Raw genomic sequence first — 24,740 nt, 5'->3', positions numbered from 1 at the left:
AGGATTGGAGGGTGGTCCAATTATACTGACTGGGTTTAGACACCTTTCTTTACCTCCATGGTGAATTAGAAACAAGGAGTCCTGTTACTGACCTTATTTGTGTTTCCCATTAGACACTTGGCCCCCCTATTTGACAACCCTAAATTGGATAAAGAGCTGCGAGCTATGCTTCGAGAGAAATTTCCTGAGTTCTGCAGTTCTCCCTCTCCACCTGTGGAAGGTATGCTTCGAGAGAAATTTCCTGAGTTCTGCAGTTCTCCCTCTCCACCTATGGAAGCTCTCCCACTCTTTGACCTGTATCAGAAGAGAAATGAAGCCAGGTACCAGTAGCTCAGGCCCATAATACATTGGAGGCTGAGAACTAGAGGATTCCAATTCGAAGCCAGCCTAAGCAGAATAGTCTGTATAATGACTATTCTGTATGACTGTATAACTATAGATGGCTATAGTTAACCAGCAAAATGCTGGATTGAAGGTATGATTCAAGTGGTAGAACATCAGCTTTGAGTAAGAATACTGAGTAAAAGTGTGAGATCCTGAGTTCAAGCCCCAGTACTAACACACACAAAGAGAACCTGAGAAAGAGAAAGCCAAGTGCTGGTGGCTTATGCTTGTAATCCTAGCTACTCAGGCAGCTGAGATCTGAAGATCATGGTTGAAGCCAGCTCAGGCAGGAAAACCTGTCATAGGACAGTCTTAGCTCCAGTTAACCACCAAAAAGTTAGAAATGGAGCTGTGGCTCAAGTGGTAAAGTGTTGACCTTTAGCAAAAAAGCTCAAGGACAGCGCCCAAGCCCTGAGTTCAAGCCCTAGGACAAGCACAGAAAAGAGAGAGGAAGGAAGGAGGGAAGGAGGGAGGAAAGGAGCTGGAAGCATCTTAAGACTTAGACTGGAGGTGTGCTTAGGCTATTGTCCCTGGAAGTTTTCCCCTTCGATAACTCCATGTGTCTGTCCATCTCAGTTTGTTCTTCTCCAACTTCATTTTTTTGGGAGGAGGGGGGTCCAGTCATGGGGCCTGAACTCTGGGCCTGGGCACTGTCCCTCAGCTCTTCAGCTCAAGACTAGAGCTCTACCACTTGAGCCACAGCACCACTTTCGGCTTTTTTCTTTTTGCTTATGTGGTGTTGAGGAATCGAACCCAGGGCCTCAGGCATGCAAGGCAAGCACTCTACCACTGAGCCACCTTCCAGCCCTCCAACTTCATTTTTGTTATTATTTTCTCTCTTATTAGTAGAGAGAAAACATCTAATCCTATTTGACATCCTAGTAATTGTTTTTTGTTTTGTTTTGTTTTTTTTGTTGTTGTTTTTTGGGTCCTGTCTTGAGGCCTGAACTCTGGGCCTGGGCGCTGTCCCTCAGCTCTTCGACTCAAGACTAGCACTCTACCACTTGAGCCACAGCACCACTTCCGGCTTTTTCTTCTTTTTGCTTATGTGGTGCTGAGGAATCAAACCCAGGGCCTCAGGCATGCAAGGCAAGCGCTCTACCACTGAGCTACCTTCCCAGCCCCCTAGTAATTGTTTTTGCTCTCATAACTCTTACCTTTTCTCTTATTAACCTTTTTTCAGTAAGAACACTTTCATGGATGTTTTCTCCCTTTAACATTATCTCTTCTGTCTTCCTAGCCCTAAGCTAGGCCCCTGATTCCCAACTACCACCCTTACTTTGCCTCCCATACTTTGTTTTGGGGTGAGAGCCAAGGCCAAGCATTATCCCAACTTGGTTTTAAGTTAAAGGAGCACTGAGACTATCCCAGCCTTATTCTATTCACTGAGCATAGATTCATTACCTGAGCTATTCCTCTTTCTATCACTATCTCCCTACAGACCATGGCAGATTTTGAGGTCAAAAGGTTTGTCTCTATGATCAGTATTTAATTTAGGTCACAAACTGCATGTTCTCCCATTGCCCTCTAGTCTTCCCTTCCCAGAAGCATGGGGCATACTGGAGGGCACAGGGACCCATTAGGGGTCTTTCTCTCTTTACTCCAAAGTCAAAATTGAGGAGCCAGTTTCCATGGAAATGGACAACCATATGTCAGATAAGGATGAGAGTTGCTATGACAACGCAGAGGCAGCCTTCAGTGATGATGAGGAAGATCTCAATAGCAAAGGTAAGACTAGTAGTGGGGTGTAGTTGGGTTGTGGCAGCCCTATAAGATTATAGGAACAAGTTACCTGCTATCTGCTATCATACCACCTTTGTCCCTCTGGGTTAATTGTGTTAACAAGGTTACTGGGTGAAACGCAAGAGTGCAGAGCCCTGCACTAAACAGTCAGAAAAAAACATGGTTCCTGAACATTCCACAGTAAGAAGTGGGACATGTGCAGTCAGGTACTCCCAGCATTGAGTGAACAGCTACACACTGAGGGTCCTGGGGAAGGGACGAATGGTCACTTGAGTCTCTCTGGTGCTGATGTCTGGGAAGATTGACTTCTTTCCTCAATTACTCCCTCAGGGAAGAAGAGAGAGTTTCGATTCCACCCCATCAAGGAGACAGTTGTGGAGGAGCCAGTTGATATTACCCCTTACCTTGACCAGTTGGATGAATCTCTAAGGGACAAAGTGCTTCAGCTACAGAAGGGAAGGTGGGTATAGATTCTGTTTCCCTCCTAAAGAGGTCCAGTGCAGGTTCTCCCAGCTACTGTGTGGGTGTGGCAGGATGTTGGGGCTTGGAGGGAAATGGGTTGGGGTATATGGAGAGGTAATTAGAGCTTCATGGGAAGTGTCTTCAGCACTTAAGTTGGGGAGTATAGGCTGGATATGAGCAGCCCTGTTCCCTAACACCCCAGGTTGCGACTTCTGAGACTGTGGATAAGAGCCTCTGAGAACCAGGATGGATGGGGATTTCCCTTTGTGTTGGGCCCCTGCCCAGAGAGCAACAGATTATGCCCCTAGCCTCCCCCACCCAAGCTAGGATTTTACACAGAGCTCCTTTGTTTTGTCTCTGTGTATGTGCGTGTGCTTGTGCGCACTGTTGTGGATGTATGTCCTGCCCTCTGCTATCATTTATGTCCCTGGGATTTCCTCTCACTTCTGTACTGCAGTGATACGGAGGCCCAGTGTGAGGTCATGCAGGAAATCGTGGACCAGGTCCTGGAGGTGAGGAGGAACCCAGTCCCTTAGGGAGGAAGCAACTCAGCCAGTCCAACTTAGAGCTCTCCATGCAAATGGGAAATCTCATTCCCTGTCCTCCCTAGATGTCTTCTCTGATGGGGGTTGGGGAGCTAGCTAATTCAAGAGGTGGCAGAAGATGAACTCAGAGCCTCTGGGGGAGGGGCAGGAAAGCAGTAAGGCTCTGGTCTAGGTCTTGATAACCCCTCCTCATCCTTGTCTCACTACCAGGAAGACTTTGACTCGGAGCAGCTGTCTGTCCTTGCTTCCTGTCTGCAGGAGCTCTTCAAGGCCCACTTCCGAGGGGAGGTGCTTCCCGAAGAGGTCACTGAGGAGTAAGGCTCATCTTCCCTGATCCCTGGGGCCTCAGGAGTCAGAAGAGTGCTCTTATAACCCAAGTTCAAGAAGCACCTTGCTTGGGGCTGGGAAGGTGGCTCAGTGGTAGAGCGCTTGCCTTGCATGCCAGAGGCCCTGGGTTCGATTCCTCAGCACCACATAAGCAAAAAGAAAAAAAAGCTGGAAGTGGCGCTGTGGCTCAAGTGGTAGAGCGCTAGCCTTGAGCTGAAGAGCTGAGGGATAGCGCCCAGGCCCAGAGTTCAGGCCCCACGACCGGACCCAAAAAAAAAAAAAAAGAAGAAGCACCTTGCTGTGGACTTGAAAAAAATACTCTATTGATGACGGTCTGATTCCTGCATTGTAATGAGGATGAGAGTTTATTTTTGCCTGTTGCATCCAAAGTGAACTGTTCAGTAGATTAGCATCTCAATTCTGTTTCTAGCCCTGCTGCTAGCTCAGTAGTCTAATCTTTGCTGCTTCAAATGAGATTGGATCCTGGTCTGGACTCTCCCTGAAGGTGACAACCTCAGATGGTCGTTCCATGTTAAGAGACAGTTTTCTATGATTTCAAGCCGCTAGGAAGCAGGAAGTTTGCCTTTTGGTAGGAAAGGAGCAGACTAGGACTAGATGCCTCCTCCTGCCATATCGCCTGCCCGTAGCCACCCTCCCCTCACATGGATGCTCAAATGTAACCCTCTCTTGTAGGTCCTTGGAGGAGTCTGTGGGGAAGCCTCTCTACCTAATATTTAGGTAAGCACCTAGCTAAAAGGAGTCTGCTCTGCCCTCCATCCTTAACAGCACACATAGGACTCTGTCCTGTCTCATGAGGCTCCCTTTGCCAGGGAGGAGGAAGAAGGAGATATGCAATGGAAAGACAGTCCTTGCTGCCCCAGAAACTCCTTAGGAGAGCTGGCCCTGACTGATGCCTCTCTTCCCACCTGTCTTCAGGAACCTGTGCCAGATGCAGGAGGACAACAGCAGCTTTTCTTTGCTTTTGGACCTTCTCTCTGAGCTATATCAGAAGCAGCCCAAAATTGGCTATCACTTGCTCTACTACCTGCGGGCCAGGTGAGTGTATCTGTCTTTCTCAAGGTGTCAGAGCACATGTTGGAGAGCTTGCTTTTCTTTTCTGTTTTTTGGGTTTGTTTTTTTTGTCGGTTGTGGGGCTTGAAATCTATCCCTCAGCTTGTCAGCTCAAGGTGTGTGCTCTACCGCTTGAGCCACAGTACCACTTCCAAAGTTTTCTAGTAGTTAATTGGAGATAAGAGTCTCATGGACTTTCCTGCCTGGGTTGGCTTTGAACCATGATCTCAGATCTCAGCCTCCTGAGTAGCTAGGATTACAGGCGTGAACCACCAGCACCCAGTGAGTGCTTGCTTTTCTTTGTTTTTTCTTTTTTTTTGTTCGTTGTGGGGCTTGAACTCTGGGCCTTGAGCACTGTCCCTGAGCTCTTGAGCTCAAGGCTAGTGCTCTACCACTTAAGCCACAGCACCACTTCTGACTTTTTCTGCTTATGTGGTACTGAGGAATGGAACGCAGGGCCTCATGCATGCAAGGCAAGCACTCTACCACTGAGCCACCTTCCCAGCCCCAGAGAGCTTGCTTTTCTCTAGTACATCATCCCCATCCTTGGCTGCCAACACCAGCACAATCTATATATTGTTTGTTCAGTGTTTTGTTTGTTTTGATGTTGGGAATAAACTCATGCATGCTATCTTAGGTTTTTTTGTTTGTTTTTTGTCGGTCATGGGGCTTGAACTCTGAGCTTGGGCGCTGTTCCTGCGCTCTTTAGTGCTCTTCAGCTCAAGGCAGGTGCTATACTGCTTGAGCCCCAGTGCCACTTCTGGTTTTCTGGTGGTTTATTGGAGATAAGAGTCTCATGGACTTTCCTGCTCAGTCTGGCTTTGAACCTCAATCCTCAGATCTCAGCCTCCTGAGTAGCTAGGATTACAGGCATGAACCACCAGTGCCTGGCTGCTATCTTAGTTTTTTTCACTACTCTAACAAATACCTAAGATGAACAATTTAAAGGAGGGAAAGTTGATTTTGGCTCACTGTTTCAGAGGTTTCAGTCCAGAGTCAGCTGGATCCCTTGCTTTGAGTCTGAGGTGAGGTACCATGGCCAAGATCATAAGTGTTTGTTTGGGGTTAATTGGAGATAAGAGAGTCAGATTTGTCTGCCTAGGCTACCTTCAAATCATGATCCTCAGAACTTCCTGAGTAGCTATGATTATAAGCAGGAGCTTTTTTTTTTTTTTTTTGTCAGTCATGAGGCCTGAACTCTGGGCCTGGGCGCTGTCCCTCAGCTCTTCCACTCAAGGCTAGCGCTCTAACACTTGAGCCACAGCACCACTTCCAGCTTTTTCTGCTTATGTGGTGCTAAGGAATCAAACCCAGGGCCTCATGCATGCCAGGCAAGCACTCTACCACTGAGCCACCTTCCCAGCCCTCAGTTATTTTTTTTTAAATCGCTTTGTTGAGGTATACTATCATATACCATAAAATTGACCCTTTTAAAGTATAGTTTAGTGGTATTTAGTCATACAATACTACTTCTGTCTGCCTTATTATTAACATGGTCCATTTGTGTACACAATGCCTCTTGATCAGAATCATCCTGTCTTTTTTTTTTTTTTGTCTTCTGTCCTTCCCAGACTCTGCTGTTGGATTTAAAACACTTCATTATCCCCATAAGAAATCCCATACTCAGAATCAGTCACTTTTTTATTCTCCCCTTTATCCATGCTCTGGAAACCCCTGGATGGTGTTCTGTCTCAATTAATAGAGAACACTACTCTGGATATATTATATAAATAGAGTCATAGACTATATGGTCTGTTGTGACTGTTTTCACCTAACAGGTTTTAAAAAATCATGTAATGTATCAGTTTTTCAATCCTTTTTATGGCTGAATGATCAATATACATTTTTTTTCTTTTTTCCTTTTTGTCGGTCATGGGGCTTGAACTCTGGGCCTAGGAGCTGTCCCTCAGCTCTTCAGCTCAAGGTTAGTGGTCTACCACTTGAGCCACAGTGCCACTTCCAGTTTTCTGTATTTTATTGGAGATAAGAGTCTCATGGGGGGCTGGGAAGGTGGCTCAGTGGTAGAGCGCTTGCCTTGCATGCCTAAGGCCCTGGGTTCGATTCCCCAGCACCACTTAAGCAAAAAGAAAAAAAGCCAGAAGTGGCGCTATGGCTCAAGTGGTAGAGCACTAGCCTTGAGCTGAAGAGCTGAGGGACGGCGCCCAGGCCCAGAGTTCAGGCCCTACGACTGGACCCAAAAAAAAAAGTCTCATGGATGGGGTTGGGAAGGTGGCTCCGTAGTAGAGTGCTTGCCTTGCATGCATGAGGTCCTAGGTTCGATTCTTCAGCACTACAAAAGCAGAAAAAGCTGCAAGTGGTTCAAGTGGTAGAGATGCTAGCCTTGAGCTGAAGAGCTGAGGACAGTACCCAGGACTAGATTTCAGGCCCTACAACAAAATAAAAAAAAAAAAAGAGTCTCATGTATGTTCCTGTCCTGGCTGGCTTTGAACTGCAATCCTCAGATCTCGACCTCCTGAGTAGCTGGGATTCTATAGGTGTGAGCAACCAGTGCCTGACTTGCTATATATATATATATATATATATATATACACACACATATATATATATATATATATATATTTTAGTCATTTTGTTTGTTGATGGATGTTTGAGTTGTTTCTACTCTTTGCCTATTGTAAATGGAGTTTCTGGGGCTGGGAAGGTGGCTCAGAAGTAGAGCACTTGCCTTGCATGCATAGGACCCTGGGTTCGATTCCTCAGCACCACATAATTAAAAAGAAAAAAGCCGGAAGTGGTGCTGTGGCTCAAGTGGTAGAGCGCTAGCCTTGAGTGAAGAGCTGAGAGACAGCGCCCAGGCCCAGAGGTCAAAACAAAAACAAAAAATGGAGCTTCTGTAAACATTCATGTAAGGTTTTGTGAGATCGTTGGATTTTCAGCATCTTGGGCATGTATCATAGGACAAGACAACAAATGGCAGCTTAGTCTGAGAGGTCATATATATTTATTTTTTTTCTTCTTTGTTTTCTTTTTGCCAATCCTGAGGCTTGAATTCAGGGCCTGGTCATTTTATCTGATCCGCTTTTGCTTAAGACTAGCATTCTACCACTTGAGCCACGGGCTACTTTTGGCTTTTTCTGTGTATCTGGTACTGAGGAATCGAACCCAGGGCTTCATGTATGCTAGGCATGCACTCTACCACTAAGCCCCATTTCCAGCCAGGGTCATATATTATTAACTCCCTTTTTACATTGGAAGAAACTGCCAAACTTTTTCTTTTTTTTTTTTGTCGGTCGTGGGGCTTGAACTCTGGGCCTGGGCACTGTCCCTCAGCTCTTCAGCTCAAGGCGAGCGCTCTACCACTTGAGCTACAGCGCCACTTCTGGTTTTCTGGTGGTTTATTGGAGATAGGAGTTTCACGGTCTCTCCTGCCCGGACTGGCTTTGAACCGCGATCCTCAGATCTCAGCCTCCTGAGTAGCTAGGATTACAGGCGTGAGTCACCAGCGCCCGGCTGCCAAACTTTTTCAAAGGGACTGCAACTATTTTACACTCCTACCACCAATATATGAGAGTTTACATTTCCTTTTTTGTTGTCAGTACTAGGGTTTGAACTCAAGGCCTACTAATACAAATGGTAGATAAGGATCTACCACTTGAGGCACATTTCCAGCCCTTTTCCTTTAGTTATTTTTCAGATAAGGTCTCGTGCTTTTTGCCTGGGTCAGTCTCAAGACAATGTTGCTTGTATCTCCCCCTTTTGCCTAGCTAGGATTACAGGTATTCTTGAGTATTGTTTGGGGGTTTGAACTCAGACTTCATGCTTGCTCGGCAGGTCTTCAACCACTTAAGCCACACCTCTACTTGGTTTTTGCTTTAGTTATCTTTCAGATAGGGTCTCATAATTTTGTCCAGGGCCAGTCTTAGACTGAGATCCTCCTACCTATGTCCTCCTGAGTAACTGTGATGACAGACATGGACCAGTACACCAAGCTTATTGCTTGAAATGGGATCTTACTATGTCAAACTACTATTGTTATCATCTCTGCCTGTTTAGGAGCAGATGTGAGCTACCATGCCAGCCATCTAACTTGATTTTTTGAGATAAGACAGGGTCTTCCTAACTTTTACCCAGGCTAGCCTCAAACTATGATCTTCCTATTCTCCCATTTAGCTAAGATTACAGGCATGTGCCACCATTCCCATTAAAAAATCATATTTCTTTGCCTGGTTCCTAGTTTAGTAATGTCTGCCATTTTGTTTTTTTAAGATAGGGTTAAGGTCTCCCTATGTTGCCCATACTAACCTAGAACTAGAGCTCCTGGGCTCAAATGATCCTTCTGCCTCAGCCTCCCAGGTCCTGGGATTACCTACTACTTATTGGTATGGGCTGCCACACCCAACTAGAGACAAGATTTCTCTGTGTAACGCAGAATGACCCCAAAGTCAAGATCTTCCTGCCTTAGCCTCCTGAGTGCCAGAATTGCAGATATGAGCCACCGTGCCCAGCATTGTCACTTTTTTTTATTGTGGCACCCTTTAAAACATAAGAGTGAGCCAGGAGCTGGTGGCTTGTGTCTGTAATCCTAGCTGATCAGGAGGCTGAGATCTGAGCATCTCAGTTCGGAGATCCCAGTTCAAAGCCAGCCTGGGCAGGAAAGTCTGTGAGACTATCTCCATTTAACCACTCAAAAACCAGAAGTGGAGCTGTGGCTCAAAGTGATAGAGTGCTAGCTTTGAGCAAAAGAGCTCAGGCATAGTACTCAAGCACTGAACTCAAGTCCCATGACTGCCAAAAAAGAAAAAAAAGGTGACTAGACATGGTGATATGTGCCTATAATCTCAGCATTTATGAAGTGGAGGTGAGAAGATCATGAGTTCAAGGTCAGCTTAGGCTACACAGGAAAATCTTACTTCAAAAAAACCAGAACCAAGGGCTGAGAATGTGGCTTAGTGGTAGAGTGCTTGCCTTGGGTTCAATTCCTCAGTATCACATACATAGAAAAGTGATGCTGTGGCTCAAGCCACAGTGGCTGAAGCTCAAGCACAGTATCCAGACCCTGAGTTCAAGCCCCAGGACTGGCAAAAACAAAAAACAGAACCAGACATGCACTAGTTGGCTTGTGCCTGTAATCCCAGCTACTTAGGAGGCTGAGATCTGATGATCCAGGTTGCAAGTCAGCACAAGTAGACACATCAGAGGAAATTCTCATCTCTGATAAATCAGCAAATAGCTAGAAATGGTAGAATGGCTCAAACCTTGAGAGAAAAAAAAACAAAGGAGGAGCTGGGCAGGTGGCTCAGTGGTAGAGCGCTTGCCTTGCATGCATGAAGCCCTGGGTTCAATTCCTCAGCACCACATAAGCAGGCTAGCACTCTACCACTTGAACCACAGCGCCACTTCTGGCTTTTTTCTTCTTACTTATGTGGTGCTGAGGAATGGAACCCAGGGCCTCATGCATGCAAGGCAAGCGCTCTACCACTGAGCCACCTTCCTAGCCCCGGTTTTGTTCTTATATTTAAGCAACTAAACCAGTTTAAGGCTTGACTTTGAGATGCTTCTACTGACGTGGCCTGAGCCCAGATAGGAAGCAAGAAAGCCTTTCTTAAGCCTATACTTCACTGTCAGCAGTCAGTAGCTTCCTTGATGGTGGTTGGAGCCTGCCTCGAGCTTTGGGGAGGCATGGGGAAAATGGTTCTTAGTTTCAAGCGCTTGGGAAGGCACGAGAGACATGAGACAGGTGAGCACAGGGCCTGCAGGGCAGGTAGATGGTCCAGAGTAGGGGGTCTTTTCAAGAAGTTTCAAACCCTGGGCTGGGAAGGTGGCTCAGTGGTAGAGTGCTTGTCTTGCATGCATGAAGCCCTGGGTTCAATTCCTCAGCACCACATAAGCAGAAAAAGCCAGAAGTGGCGCTGTGGCTTAAGTGGTAGAGCGCTAGCCTTGAGCTGAAGAGCTGAGGGACAGCGCCCAGGCCCAGAGTTCAGGCCCCACAACCGACAAAGAAAAAAGAAAAAAAAAAATTTCAAGCTCTTATGCTGGGGTCAGAATGTTGGCTTACATCCAGCTGGTCTTGCAGCAAAGCCGCCGCAGGGAAGATGAACCTCTATGAGTCTTTTGCCCAGGCCACTCAGCTAGGTGATCTTCACACTTGCCTAATGATGGACATGAAGGCCTGCCAGGAGGATGATGTGCGACTGCTGTGCCATCTCACACCCTCTATCTACACAGAGGTCAGTGCTTGCATCTATATCTGTGCTGAGGGAAGGGCAACATATACCCAGAGTGGGATACACAACCCTCATTGACCTCATTGCTTCCCTCACCACAGTTTTTTCCTATTCGTGTGTGTGTGTGTGTGTGTGTGGGTGTGTGTGTGTGTGCGCGCACTCGCGCGTGTGCGCATAAGAGAGAGAGAGAAGAGATAGAGAGAGATGGGGCTTGAACTCAGGGCCTAGGCACTGTCCTGAGCTCTTTTGCTCAAGGCTAATGCTTTACCACTTTAAGACACAGTCCCACTTCTGATTTTTCTGGTGATTATCTGGAGATAAGAACCTCACAGACTTTCTTACCTGCCTGGCATCAAATTGAGACCTGCAGATCTCAGCCTCCTGAGTAGCTAGGATTATAGGCATGAGCCACCAGCGCCCAGCTCACACTCAGCTTTTTTTGCTCACAATTGACACCCTGCCACTTAAGCCGTGCCTTGACTTCTGGCTTTTTGCTAGTTAATTGGGCGTAAGAGTCTAAGGTTTGTCTGCCCAGACTGGCTTGTAAGATTGATCCTTAGATCTCAGACTCATGAGTAGCTAGGATTACAGGTATGAGTCACCAATGCCCAGTCTCCACCTCCTTGTTAAAGTTTGAAAATCTTCTGAAACTCACAGAATTCTTATCCTTCAGTTTAACTCTAGTTAAACTTTAGCTGAACTTAATGGGTTTGGCCCCATCTTCTGGACCCAGGACAGTTCCCTCAAGCCAGATCCTTGTTCATTTCTCCTAAGCCCTCCTGCAATCTGAAAGTGGCTTGCCCGTAGATTCTCTCATAGTTCAAGTAGCAGAAGCTTATTTTCCTTTCCTCTGCTTCATTACAAGTCTTTCAGAACTAGGATAAGGAAGAAGTATCAGCTCTTCTTCCTCTTGATAAAAGTTCCCAAGAAGAGGGAAATGAGGACCCAAGGCGTGGTAAACATGACAGGAGGAAGTGTGATCTCAGCCAAGCCAGGAGGGAGGAAGGGTGTAAGGCCACCACAGGGTGCCTCGCTCCCTGCTTGCTACCTCTGCAAATGGGACCTGCCTACCCTACACACTCCTCACAGCTGTCATGTGCTCTCTCCCCTTCTCTGGCTGAGATTCTAGATAGGTTGGATTGCTGTGCTGTCAGGGTTACAGATGTTTGTGTTATTGCCTCTCCTACACAGAACCTGTCTACCTGTCCAGTCCCTGTTAGCTCTCAGTCTCTCATTCTCTCCCTACACATGCCTCCTTCATGATGTGCACACACTGGTAACAGAACTTGGAGCCTTAACAAGTTAGAATCCCAGCTTCATAGCTCTTGGATCTCTGGTTAGGTATTTGTGTGGGGATTCATGTTTGACTGCCCCAGCTAGACTCCTGGCTTGTGATAAAGAAGGGGGGCATGAATGGGTTATTATAGGTCCACCTTGAATTCCTGCCTAGTTCACTCTCTTTTTCTAGTTTCCAGATGAAACCTTGAGGAGTGGGGAGCTGCTGAACATGATCGTAGCTGTTATTGACTCTGCACAGGTGAACATTGAGGCCCGCAGTTAAAAACCTATGTTTTGCAGGCACTCTTCCTTCTGGTCGGCTGAGTACACTGTAGGAATGAAGAGTGGAGTCCAAGGGAGGCAGGCTGGCATGAGGCCGATGTTGCCTGAGGTTTCCTGTACTCCATATTCTTTGTGGAACCTCCTGTTTCCACAGGGAAAGCTGTGGGAAACAGAGGTTTGGGATTTTTTGTTTTGTTTTAAGTGCTCAACTGGCTTTTTTCTTGACTCAGAGTAAAAACAGTTGGGCCATTTCTGCTTGACCTTTCCACCCTGCAGAGGACCCTAAGAGATTGTAGCTTTGCTTGGATCTGTCTTGGGCCTGGTCTTGTCCACTCAGTTCCCATTCACAAAACAGAAACGTATCACTAAGAGTCTTCTTTGGCCTTTCTTTACCTCCACCTAAGTCCAGAGCCCAGTTTCCTAGCATCCTCCTCTTCTTAGAGCCACACTATAAGGACAGGTGGAGAAGTTGTCTTTTCTACCTCTAACATTAGGATATGGATAGTATTTTTGTCCCAAATAGCTTTGTGGTTCCCACTCAGGCATATTGCTATTTTACCAGTCCCCTTCATCTTCAGAGACTGAGCTTTTATTGTTTGTTATGCCTTATGTTCCACACTGGCCTCTGACCTCTTATAGAGCTAATGGATCTGTCTTTTCCCTCCACCTCATAGCTCCAGGAGCTCGTCTGCCACGTGATGATGGGGAACCTGGTCATGTTTCGAAAAGACTCAGTCCTCAACATTCTCAGTAAGGGACCAGTTCTTTTAGATACCTGTGACAGGGCACAGGCCTTGTATTTTTTTCCAATGATAGGGAAGTGGTTGTGGGACTGGAAAGTTAAAGGGTAGAATGGCATCCTGGCCTGCTATGGGTCTTGAGCTGGGTCTACTTCTTGCTGTGTAGAATGGGAAGGTTTAGCCTATTCCTCCAACCTCAAGGTTGGTAGAAAACAAAGACTCTGGGGCTAGGAAGGTAGCTCAGCGGTAGAGTGCATGCCTTGCAAGCATGAGGCCCTGGGTTCGATTCCTCAGCACCACATAAACAGAAAAAGCCGGAAGTGGCGCTGTGGCTCCAGTGGTAGAGCACTAGCCTTGAGCTGAAGAGCTGAGGGACAGTGCCCAGACCCAGAGTTCAGGCCCCATGACCGGCAAAAAAAAAAAAAAAGAAAACAAAGACTCTGGAAATCTGTGCTGTTGAAAGAAAGATCTAGGTTTAGGGTCACTACCCCTGTACCATACCCACTTGGGGTGCTGTTAACCAATGGAGGAGCTATGTGCATGACTGTATATGTGTGTGTATGTGTGAGAGACAAAAGTTTCTTCTCTGTGTCTTCTAGTCCAGAGCCTGGACTGGGAAACCTTTGAACAGTATTGTGCCTGGCAACTTTTCCTGGCCCACAACATCCCCCTGGAGACCATAATCCCCATCCTGCAGCATCTCAAATACAAGGGTGAGTAGAGCTGAGGGCTGGGAAGGTCCAGAGCCCTGGTCCCCAATATCAAAGCAGAGAATGGGCCCTTTAGAGAGCCCTGAAGACCCACTGTGAGCTGCGTGGGGCTCAAGTGGATTCTTGTTGAGTCTTGATGATGAGATGATACTTGCTCTTGCATTGGCTGTTGGTTGGGGGATAGGAGGAGTGCCTGAATTCCTTCCCGGAATGATACACTGTCCTGAATAGCCTGTCCTCTTTCCCCACAGAGCATCCAGAAGCCCTGTCCTGCCTACTGCTTCAGCTCCGGAGAGAGAAGTAAGTTTCACCCATCCCAGCATCCCAAGAGATACTTTCATTTAAAGGGCTCCTGCTCTGCTCCTTTTGCCCTGTTTTTTCCTATCCACATCTGCTATTCTGCCCTAGCATGCCTTACAAATAAGCAACTCCCCTGGGACTGGGCTTCCTCTGACTTTACCCCCCTGCCCACCAGGAGCTGCCCTCAGAGGTGGAGAGGTGGGGACCGGACATCCCTGTTTCCTGCTGCCACAGCAGTTCTAATCCTGGTGCCTCCTGTTCCCCCCTCTTCCCCCGCCCCCTCCTCACGCCACCACAGGCTCATCCAAAGGGAGAAAGGGTCAGAGTAAAGGGGTCACACCCATCCTTATCCCTCATCCTGTGCAAAGCAGAAGCAGCTGGGCCCACTGCACTGCCTGCCAGTGATGATGCCCACGAGGAGAGGGAAGAGACACCTCTTCCATCAGACACATGAGCAACATAGGTGGCAGCAGCCTTTTCTTTTATCGGAGACACTACTGTTACAGTGCCCTGGAGGAAGTGGGAAGTTTTGAGGGCCATAAGAGGACTATAGTGGGCTGGGAAGGTGGCTTAATGGTAGAGCGCTTGCCTTGCATGCATGAGGCCCTGGATTCGATTCCTCAGTACCACATAAGCAAAAAGAAAAAAGCCGGAAATGGCGCTGTGGCTCAAGTGGTAGAGCGCTAGCCTTGAGCTGAAAAGCTGAGGGACAGTGCCCAGGCCCAGAGTTCAGGCCCCACAACCGGACCCAAAAAAAAAAAAGAGGACTATAGTTTTAGTTCGCTCACCTTCCCTCCCTCCAACTAGATAGCAGGCTGGCCTACGGCTCCAGCAGGGCCAGGTGGGGACCATCTACATACCACATATCTTCTGGCAACCAGGCCCTTTCCTGGTGGTTCCTAAGGAAGGTAGAGGATTTGCTTTGGACTTCCTTCTCAAAATACACATGCACAACTCCCACCACAGAATGGACGAATCTCACTTCTCACCTCCTGGTTTCTGCAGAGGATGAAACCAGGCATCCCTTGGCCCCAAAAGAACCAGGGGAGAAGCTGGGCACTGGTGACTCACGCCTGTAATCCTAGCTACTCAGGAGACTGAGATGTGAGGATCACAGTTCAAAGCCAGCTCAGGCAGGAAAGTCTTTGAGACTCTTACCTCCAATAAACCACTAGAAAACCAGAAGTGGCGCTGTGGCTCAGGGGGTAGAGCACTCGCCTTGAGCTGAAGAGCACAGGGACAGCACCCAAGCCCAGAGTTCAGGCCCCACGACCAACCAAAAGAAAAAGAAAAAGAACCAGGAGAGGGATGTGAGAGAAGGAAGCCACTATGGAACTGGGGTGGGCCAGGCAGGGAGGCAGAGATTTGGGAAGTAATAAGTAGGAGCCATCCAGCAGTTCCCAAGGCCAGCACTCAGCACCCTTCTTACTCCCAGGCCCAGTGAGGAAATGGTAAAGATGGTGTTGAGCCGGCCTTGCCATCCGGATGATCAGTTCACCACCAGCATCCTGCGGCACTGGTGCATGAAGCACGACGAGCTGCTGGCAGAGCACATCAAGTCCCTCCTCATTAAGAACAACAGCCTCCCTCGCAAGAGGCAGAGGTGTGATGCTCTCCCTGTTTCCCTGCTGTGTGAACAGGGCTGTCTGCAGTGACCACTGTTCCCCTGCACCCCCCTCCCCCCCCACACACATTGCCCATGCTGTCCTAGCTTGGTTTGTGGGTGACATCTAGTGGTGTGAAGAAATGTGGCATGCAGGACCACTGTGGTCCCCGCTCTCCCTGCCTAGTACCACATAGCGGCAAACTTCCCTCATCCCACCCAAACCTTCTGCCCTAAGGAGTGACCCCAGTGGGTGGAGGGTACTTGGAACCCCAGAGGCCTCCCCTAACTCATACACTATCATGACCCTCATTACAGCTTGAGGAGTTCTAGCAGCAAGCTGGCCCAGTTGACTCTGGAACAAATCCTGGAGCACTTGGACAACCTGCGGCTCAACCTGACCAATACCAAGCAAAACTGTATGTGCCCCTCTCTGGCCTATCATGTGCTGCCCTGGCTCAGATCCCCTGAAGTCAGCCAGGGACAAGGGCAGGACACCCAGGACCAGAATCTAAACCTCTGGAAGAAAATAACCTTTGGTGCCATTTAGTGAGCCCCCAGACATCTAACTGCTGTTCCTACTCCTCTTTCCTTCTCTGTCTAGTTTTCAGCCAGACACCAATCCTCCAGGCACTGCAGCATGTCCAGGCGAGCTGTGATGAAGCCCACAAGATGAAGTGAGGCTTCTTCCGTTTTCAGCCTTGGGAAAGGGTCACGGGTGGGCTGAGGGAGGAGAGGCGTGCTGGGGACAGTAAGTTTAATGGCTAGCAAGACCCTGGGATTGAAGAGAAACAGATGGTGACCTGAGAGAAAACAGGACAGGAGGCGGCTCTGGCCCACGCTTGCTGTTCTTCCCCTTAGGTTCAGCGATCTCTTCTCCCTGGCAGAGGAGTACGAAGACTCTTCCACTAAGCCACCCAAGAGCCGACGAAAAGCAGCGCTATCCAGCCCTCGGAGTCGAAAGAATGCCACTCAGCCCCCCAATGCTGAAGAAGAGTCAGGCTCCAGCAGTGCCTCGGTGAGCCCTACACCCACTGCACTGGAGAAGGAGCTGTGGGTATGGAGGGGAGCCACAGCTCTCCAGCACTAGCAATTGCCCTACCCTTGTCTTCCAGGAGGAAGAAGACACAAAACCAAAGCCCACCAAACGGAAACGAAAAGGATCCTCTGCAGTGGGCTCTGACAGTGACTGAGGCCCTGTACCTGTCCTGCCCCAGCTGGACTCTTTTACCTGGTGGACCCCAGGGTTACAGGGCTGGGGAAATGCAGGAGAAACGCCAACTCTCCTCACCAGGGGAAAGACGGACTTCCTGTGATCTAGCCTGAAAGCTGCCATGCAACTCCCACCCTGCCTCTCTTCTCCTGGGGCCTCAGGGCCCACACTGCTGCTCTCAGCGATCTTTGGGCTCTTGGGAGAACCAGGGGCTGCACAAAACCAGACTACGGTGGAAGTCTTCAGCCCTTTGCTCCTTCCTTAGCCCCTTCCCCAGACTCCAAAGAGAAGGGAAATAACCAAGTGGCTGCTGGGCAGAGAAGCTGGATGAGAGCAGTATGTGGGTGTCCCTTCTGCTCATTCTTGTGTTAGGTAGTCACCATCCACACCAGTGTGGATTGGGCGTCTAACTTGATGTCGTCAGTGCCCATCTGTGCAGATGGCAAAAATCTGGCTGACAGGAGTCCCAAGTCCCATGTGCTGTGCTCCTGAGACTCTTGGGTTTTTCCAAGCCCAGGGAAGTCTCAGAAGCAAGTTTCTTAGAACTGTCAAATGGTCCCATTTCCTTGGTTTTGGTTTTGCTTTTTTTCTTTTCCCCTGTTGGCAGAGATAATCGGATTTTAAAAGTTGTTTTTAAATGATAGTAAAATAAGCCAGAAGGTCTTTTGTGCAAGTTTCTCTTATCCTGTATGTAAGTGGTCTTGTTTAATTGTTACTTCTGCTTGTGGCCTCACCACTGCCCACCTTTTGTGTAGAGCTGGCGGGACTTGGCTTTGCCCTCCAGGAGTCACTGGAGGGGTATGCCAGCCGCTAATCTGGCACCCTCTCCATGCAGGCTGTGGTCTGTGTTGGCACATTGCTCCTCAAAATAACAGTCCTCCAAAGAGTGTCCTGCTCATTCCACTTCATGAAATCTGCACACTTTCAAGGGATGCTTCACCTTGCTTCTTGAAGGACACAGTTTTGCCTTGGGGAGAGTTCAGACTTCAGGAATGGGAGAACCTATTCTAGTCTGGCCACTTGCTGGTACTCAGGTACCAGCAGAGAGTTCCTTAGCTGTGCTTTGTTTCTCTCCTAGCCAGGGAGATGAGGCAAACTGAGCATGAACATTTTGCTCACTGCAGACAGCTCTTCCAATTCAGCCTGTTAAGTGCCTCTACAGAAGTGCCTCTTGGGTTCTAAGCCGGGCACTGGCGGCTCACGCCTGACATCCTAGCTACTCAGGAGGCTGAGATCTGAGGGTCTCGGTTCAAAGCCAGCCCGGGCAGGAGAGACCGTGAGACTCCTATCTCCAATAAACCACCAGAAAACCGGAAGTGGCGCTGTAGCTCAAGTGGTAGAGTGCTCGCCTTAAACTGAAGAGCTGAGGGACAGCGCCCAGGCCCAGAGTTCAAGACCCACGAACAACAACAACAACAACAAAAAAGCAGAAGCTGGGTTCTCTTCCTTCTCTGCTACATCTTTTGACAATAAACCACCAAAAAGCCTTTCCTTCCTTCCTCTCTCCTTCCCATTTTCGTCTGCCCCAATTAAAATCTAGGTGGAAAGCATTTGCTGGCAGGCCCCAATACACCCAAAGGGTGGTGCTTCGGCCCTCCAAAGATCTGGTAATCCATGCATCCCAGAGTTGGAGTTTCTGTTGTTGTTGGCAATCAGAGGGAACATCTGGGTCTGGCAATCTTGCCCGGGCTTGCAAAAATCGAATGGGTCCCCAAGCAAGTTCCTCAGTCTTTTGGGAGAGGAAAATGGTACCTTCTGATCTACAACGCTTGGGAAACTACGGAGAGTAAGGTGGACTGCTGCCCAAACGCTCTAGCTCCCAGATCCAGACTCCACAGAAGTTCCGGCCACAGGCCTAAGTCCATGCAAGGGAGAAAACAAGCCCCAGAATGCACAAACATGGGCTGAGGGAAGGCGCAAGCACCGCCTAAGCCCTGACAGGGTGCTGCTGGAGAGCAATGGGAGTCGGGGAGGACGCGCAACTAGGGCGGGGCGTAGGCTGAGGGGAGGGCCGGGAGGCCCCGGGCCACCCTCCCCTTCTCCCGGGCTCCTGCTTGTTCCTGGAGCGGGGCTGGGTGGGAAGGGGCGTGTGCCAGCGCACGCGCTCTCCAGAAGAGGAGCGGTCTCACGGGCCCAGTTGTTCGGAAGGGCTACCAAGGGTGCTTTCGAGAGGCTAGGGCAGAGGAAGAGGTGCCATGGCCACCCTCCTCTTGCTGCCCCTGTTGCTGCTGCTGCCGCTGGTGCTACTGAAGCTGCACCTCTGGCCTCAACTGCGCTGGCTCGCGGCAGACCTGGCCTTCACGGTGCGCGCCCTGCACTGCAAGAGGCTTCTCCGAGCTCGCGCGCTGGCCGCGGCAGCCGCCGACCCCGCGAGCCCCGAGGCCGGCTGCAGCCTGGCCTGGCGCCTGGCGCAACTGGCCCGGCAGCGCCCCGCGCACACTTTTCTCATCCACGGTGCGCGGCGCTTTAGCTACGCGGAGGCGGAGCGCGAGAGTAACCGAGCCGCGCGCGCCTTCCTGTGTGCGCGGGGCTGGGACGCGGGACCTGGAGGCCACCGGGGCTCGGGGAGTGCGGGGACAAAAAGCCTCGAGGCTCGAGGCGAGGGAGACGGGGAGACGACCGGAAGCGGCGCGGCGCCTGCCGCGTGTGGAGAAGATGCAGCAGCCAGAGGTGGAGGAGCCGCGGTCCCTTTAGCAACCGGAGCGACCGTGGCGCTGCTCCTCCCCGCCAGCCCCGAATTCCTGTGGCTCTGGTTCGGGCTGGCCAAGGCCGGCCTTCGCACGGCCTTTGTGCCCACCGCCCTGCGCCGCGGCCCCCTGCTGCACTGTCTCCGCAGCTGCGGCGCGCGCGCCCTGGTGCTGGCGCCAGGTAAGGCGCGGGGTAGGGCTGGAGCTCGGCACGGACCCGGGCGGGGCGGCCCGGGGCGGGAGCCGGGGTCCCACGGGGCTGTCAGTCCCCGATTGCCCCCAAGGAGTCCAACTATCTTCTCAAGGTGCCGATGTGAGTCTCTGGATTTGCGAAGAGACCAAGCTGAATCAGGCTCCCCAAAGAGTACGACTTCAGGTCCCAGCCCCTTAATGGGACGTCCACGTTCTCCCTCTTCACCCACGAGCTGTGCCGAGAACTGGATTAGGGGTGAGGAAGGAAAGCTTCCTTGGGTGGCAGCGGAGCTTCAGAGTTGGGCTTGTCCTCCTTTTAGAGTTTCTGGAGTCCCTGGAGCCCGACCTGCCGGCCCTGAGAGCTATGGGACTCCACCTGTGGGCTACAGGCCCTGGAACCCACCATGCCGGAATCAGCGACTTGCTGGCCGAGGTAGCAGCCCAAGTGGATGGGCCCGTGCCGGGGTACCTCTCTGCCCCCAAGAACATGACGGACACGTGCCTGTACATCTTCACCTCTGGCACTACGGGTGAGGTTCTGGCTTACCAGAAACTAAAGAAGAGAAAAGCCAGGGACTAGGAACTGGGACCTCCTCAGCTCCCTTTCAAGTCTGGAGGAGAGGTTACCCGTCCCAGCCAGGCACCGCCTCTCTCTGCACCCCTCCCACCCCCTCATCATTTCCCCACCTTCCCCCGAACTGCCCACGTTTCCAGGGCAGCAGGGCCTCACTCCTCACTTCTGTCTCTGCCTCTCCTTGTGGAAACCCAGCAGGGGATAAACAGAGCTAGGACTCGGAACTCATCATACCTTTCCCCATCACCTCCCTCCTGCCATGCCCACAGGCCTCCCTAAAGCTGCTCGGATCAGTCATCTGAAGATCTTGCGGTGCCAAGGGTTCTACCAGCTGTGCGGGGTCCACCAGGAGGATGTGATCTACCTTGCCCTTCCGCTCTACCACATGTCTGGCTCCCTTTTGGGCATTGTGGGCTGCCTGGGCATTGGTCAGTGTCCCTCACCCACTCCCATTCATTCATCCAGTGAACACCTGCTGGGATGTGACCTAAGTTCTTCAGGGTAGAGAGGAGATAGTCCTTCAGAGGAAAGGTAGGCAGGCCCTGGATACAGTAGGGAACCTTACCTGATCAGACTGATCATGAAATTCACAGAACTCCACACAGGGACAGAGCAAGGGAAAGAAGCAAATAAAGAAGAAAGTAGGGCTCCTACTAGTATGGAATAGCTGGGCCTGGAAAGCTGGGCACAGGTGAAAAAGGAGGTGGGCTGCGGAGGGTGGGCCTCGGGAACTCCCAGGGAACAGCATTCAGGGCAGCCTGGTGTCTGGGTGGGAAGGAAAGGTTAAGCTCTTGACCTCACTGTCCCCCTCTTTCTGCATCTGACAGGGGCCACGGTGGTGCTGAAGTCCAAGTTCTCAGCTGGCCAGTTCTGGGAGGACTGCCAGAGGCACAGGGTGACAGTGTTTCAGTACATCGGGGAGTTGTGCCGATACCTTGTCAACCAGCCCCCGGTGCGTGGGGAGAGCTGCTCACACAGGCCTGGGTCACAGAGAGCAGGACAGACGGTGGGAGACACTGAGTCCATTGTCTGCAAGCTGGAGGGAAGGGGAGCCAGGAGACGAAAATGGCAAGGAGGCTGAGGTGGCATGAGCCATCTGAGGCTTGGGATGCCCAGAGGAGGTCATGGCCGGGGCGGAGGGGGGGTGTGTGTGAGATGTCCTGGGGAATGAGGGGTAGGACTTCACTTTGGGTGGCAGGATTCTGATGTTGTTGAATCCTCTACCTGTCTTCCGCTCACCTTAGAACAAAGCAGAACGTGGCCATAAGGTCCGACTTGCAGTGGGCAGTGGGCTGCGCCCAGACACCTGGGAGCGATTTGTGCGGCGTTTTGGGCCCCTGCGGGTGCTGGAGACATACGGACTGACTGAGGGCAACGTGGCCACTTTGAACTACACAGGACAGCAGGGCGCTGTGGGCCGTGCTTCCTGGCTTTACAAGGTGAGAGGCAGATCCCATGGAACTGAGGGCTGCGGGGTAAGGCAGCTCATTTCTGCAGCTGGAGTGACCCCATGCTGATCTCCTTTTCCCCCAGCGCCTCTTCCCCTTCTCTTTGATCCGCTATGATGTCACCACAGGGGAGCCAGTCCGTAATACCCAGGGGCGCTGTGTGGCCACATCTCCAGGTTGGTGCTCAGCAGGTTGCAGTGGGGAGGCCTAAGCGAGGATGGGAGCACTCTTAACTTCAGTGACTCTGCCAGGTGAGCCAGGGCTGCTGGTGGCCCCAGTGAGCCAGCAGTCCCCATTCCTGGGCTATGCTGGGGGCCTAGAGCTGACCCAGGGAAAGCTGCTGAAGGATATCTTCCAGCCTGGAGATGTTTACTTCAACACTGGGGACCTGTTGGTCTGTGATCACCAAGGCTTTCTTCGCTTCCATGATCGTACTGGAGACACTTTCAGGTAATTCTCTATACTGTTCTGAAATTTTGTTGGTCATGGGGCCTTGAATTCAGGGCCTGGGCACTGTCCCTGAGCTTTTTCTGCTCAAAGCTAGCACTCTACCCCTTTGAGCCACAACACCACTGCCAGTTTTTTGGTGGTTAATTAGAGGTAAGGGTCTCACAGACTTTTCAAACTGGCTTCAAACCACAATCCTTGGATCTCAGCCTCCTTAATAGCTAGGATTACAGGCCTGAGCCACTGGTGCCCGGCCACCTCCTTTCTTTTTTTCCTTACTTCCTTCCCTTCCCTTCCCTTCCCTTCCCTTCCCTTCCCTTCCTCCCTCCCTCCCTCCCTCCCTTCCTTTTTCTTTCTTTCTCTGCTAGTCCTAGGGCTTGAACTCAGAGCCTGGGCACTGTCCCTGAACCTCTCTATGCTCAAGGCTAGCACTCTACCACTTGAGCCACAGCTTTTTCTATGTATGTGGTACTGAGGAATCAAACCCAGGGCTTCATGCATGCAAGGCAAACACTCTACCACTAAGCCACCTTCCCAGGCCACCTTTTCCATTCTTTATTCCAGATAGAGGTTTTGAGGCATGGATCAAGTCTCCCACTAGTCTCCCACTCCAACCCAGATCCACATCCCATCTCATTCTTAGGCCTCATTCACACTGACCTCTAGGACAGGCTGGCATCCTGACCTCTGACCTCTTTCCCCATGCCCCTCGACTCCTGATTCCCAGTTTCAGATCTCTGCTTTCTGGCAGGTGGAAGGGGGAGAATGTGGCCACCACTGAGGTAGCCAAGGTCTTCGAGGCCCTGGACTTTCTTCAGGAAGTGAACATCTATGGAGTCACTGTGCCAGGTGCCTAAGCGTGGAAGGTGGGGGAGGCACCCGGCCCACCACCCCAATGCTGGGTGTAGAGGAGTACACGGCCTTCCTTCAGGCCAGCCATGCAATTGCTCACACTGCTCCCACACCCGCCAGGGCAGGAAGGCAAGGCTGGAATGGCCGCCTTGGTTCTGCGTCCCCCCCACGCTTTGGATCTTGTGCAGCTCTACGCTCATGTTGCTGAGAACCTGCCACCGTATGCCCAGCCTCGATTCCTACGGCTCCAGGTACGCACGAAGGGACCCCCACATAAGACACTGTGAAGAGAATGAATTTGTCTTTCCCAGCCACATTCCCTGGCTCCCTTTCCTTACCTTCCTCCTCCTCCAGGCCTGGCTCTCTCGTCCTGCCACCTCCTCCCTGACTTTACCTAATGACCTCTTTCCCCAGATTTAACCTCATAACAGAACTTTTAGGCAACTCATCTGAAGCAGCTGGGTAGGCAGATTGCCTTCAGCTTGATTCCCTCTCCCTTTCCCTCCCCAGGAGGCTCTGGCCACCACAGAGACCTTCAAACAGCAGAAAGTTCGGATGGCAAATGAGGGCTTTGACCCGAGTACACTATCTGATCCCCTCTACATTCTGGACCAGAGTGTGGGTGCCTACCTACCCCTCACACCTGCCCGGTACAGTGCCCTCCTGGCTGGGGACCTTCGAATCTGAGACTTCAGATCCAAGGCACCTGAGGGAGGGGCTCTGATGGGTGGAGCTATTGTGGGGATACTGAGGCTGGCAGGGATCTTTTATATATCAACTCATCGTCATGACTTTGTAATAAATGGACTGTAGCCGGTCTGATCCTGACTTTCTGATCTGCATTAACCACCTCCTGAATCTGTGTAGTGTTGTCCTTCCCTTGAAGCCTCAGGCCCCTGCCTTGACCTAATGTGGGCTTGAGTCCAGTGTCTGGACCTTGATGTTTCTCCTCTCAGGGGGCCCCATCTAATCCAGGTTTTGGGAGGATACTTGATGGTTGATCGGTCATGTTCGTGCTCTGGTGAATCTGAGGAGTTAGGGGGCCCAAGAGGTCAAGGTCAGGGCCTGGGGAAGTCTCAACCAAGCAAAACCAACCTTAGATTGGATGCTGGGTGCCGGTGGCTCACACTTTATAATCCTAGCTATTCAGAAGGCTAAAGATCTGAGTATCACAGTTTGGAACCAGCTCAGGCAGGCAAGTTGGTGAGACTCTTATCTTCAATTAAGCACCAAAAAAAAAAAATCTGGAAATAGAGCTGTAGCTCAAGTGGTAGAGTGCTAGCCTTGAGCACAGAAGCTCAAGGACAGCATCCAGGCCCTGAGTTCAAGCCCCAGGACTGGCACCAAAAAATAAAACCTTAGATTGGGGTGGGGAGTGAGGTGATGACCTAGAGGCCCTCCTGCTTGCAGCAATACAAGCAGGGCTTTGAGCTCCTGCATGCATGTGATGGTGGGAAGGATGGCAGAAGTAAAGACAGGGCGTCCAGAATGCTCATCTTCGGAGAGGTTTCAGTGATGAAATTCTTGGATCTCCTGGAAATGGAAATGTCCCTCTGTTTTGAGCTGTGGGGCCACAGAATGGTCTGCTACTTACCCTTCTGTTGACTTTCTCCTTCCCATCCTCTTCTGCAATGCCGGAAGTCACAAGACCCCCACCTCCCTGGCCCACTGGAGGAGATGGAGGTGACACATGGGTG

General features: G+C 50.7%; 2 protein-coding genes across 2 annotated transcripts in view; both read left to right on the top strand.

Annotated features, from left to right (window-relative positions):
• Ints3 (integrator complex subunit 3) overlaps positions 1–17,506 on the top strand; it is a 49,439-nt gene extending 31,933 nt beyond the window's left edge. Inside the window, exons 14-30 of the mRNA XM_042681901.1 lie at positions 114–220; positions 1,993–2,112; positions 2,458–2,587; positions 3,047–3,101; positions 3,345–3,448; positions 4,155–4,199; positions 4,398–4,517; positions 10,567–10,720; positions 12,186–12,254; positions 12,952–13,027; positions 13,617–13,730; positions 13,979–14,027; positions 15,463–15,630; positions 15,949–16,049; positions 16,235–16,307; positions 16,492–16,648; positions 16,746–17,506. Coding sequence (XP_042537835.1) covers positions 114–220; positions 1,993–2,112; positions 2,458–2,587; positions 3,047–3,101; positions 3,345–3,448; positions 4,155–4,199; positions 4,398–4,517; positions 10,567–10,720; positions 12,186–12,254; positions 12,952–13,027; positions 13,617–13,730; positions 13,979–14,027; positions 15,463–15,630; positions 15,949–16,049; positions 16,235–16,307; positions 16,492–16,648; positions 16,746–16,823 — 1,720 coding nt within the window. The 3' untranslated portion in view covers positions 16,824–17,506. The remainder of the gene's footprint in view (positions 1–113; positions 221–1,992; positions 2,113–2,457; positions 2,588–3,046; positions 3,102–3,344; positions 3,449–4,154; positions 4,200–4,397; positions 4,518–10,566; positions 10,721–12,185; positions 12,255–12,951; positions 13,028–13,616; positions 13,731–13,978; positions 14,028–15,462; positions 15,631–15,948; positions 16,050–16,234; positions 16,308–16,491; positions 16,649–16,745) is intronic.
• Positions 17,507–18,890: 1,384 nt separating this feature from the next.
• Slc27a3 (solute carrier family 27 member 3) lies at positions 18,891–23,865 on the top strand. The gene is made up of 10 exons (XM_042682307.1): positions 18,891–19,711; positions 20,043–20,252; positions 20,566–20,724; positions 21,124–21,248; positions 21,541–21,735; positions 21,830–21,920; positions 21,996–22,194; positions 22,943–23,040; positions 23,164–23,294; positions 23,554–23,865. Exons 1-10 carry the CDS (start codon positions 19,039–19,041, stop codon positions 23,728–23,730), a joined length of 2,058 nt encoding a protein of 685 aa, XP_042538241.1. The 5' UTR covers positions 18,891–19,038; the 3' UTR covers positions 23,731–23,865.
• Positions 23,866–24,740: the final 875 nt, after the last annotated feature.

This window comes from Dipodomys spectabilis, unplaced genomic scaffold (assembly GCF_019054845.1).
Source record: "Dipodomys spectabilis isolate Male_0828 unplaced genomic scaffold, ASM1905484v1 ptg000069l, whole genome shotgun sequence".
Lineage (NCBI taxonomy): Eukaryota > Metazoa > Chordata > Mammalia > Rodentia > Heteromyidae > Dipodomys > Dipodomys spectabilis.
This window is presented reverse-complemented; position numbering and strand designations above follow the sequence as displayed.

Excerpts from the sequence above, each read along its gene's own strand:
- Slc27a3 (XM_042682307.1), top strand. The coding sequence starts at position 19,039 with ATGGCCACCCTCCTCTTGCTGCCCCTGTTGCTGCTGCTGCCGCTGGTG. Across the intron at positions 21,249-21,540 it reads ACCTTGTCAACCAGCCCCCG|AACAAAGCAGAACGTGGCCA; the intron begins GTGCGTGGGGAG and ends CGCTCACCTTAG. Across the intron at positions 23,041-23,163 it reads CTATGGAGTCACTGTGCCAG|GGCAGGAAGGCAAGGCTGGA; the intron begins GTGCCTAAGCGT and ends CACACCCGCCAG.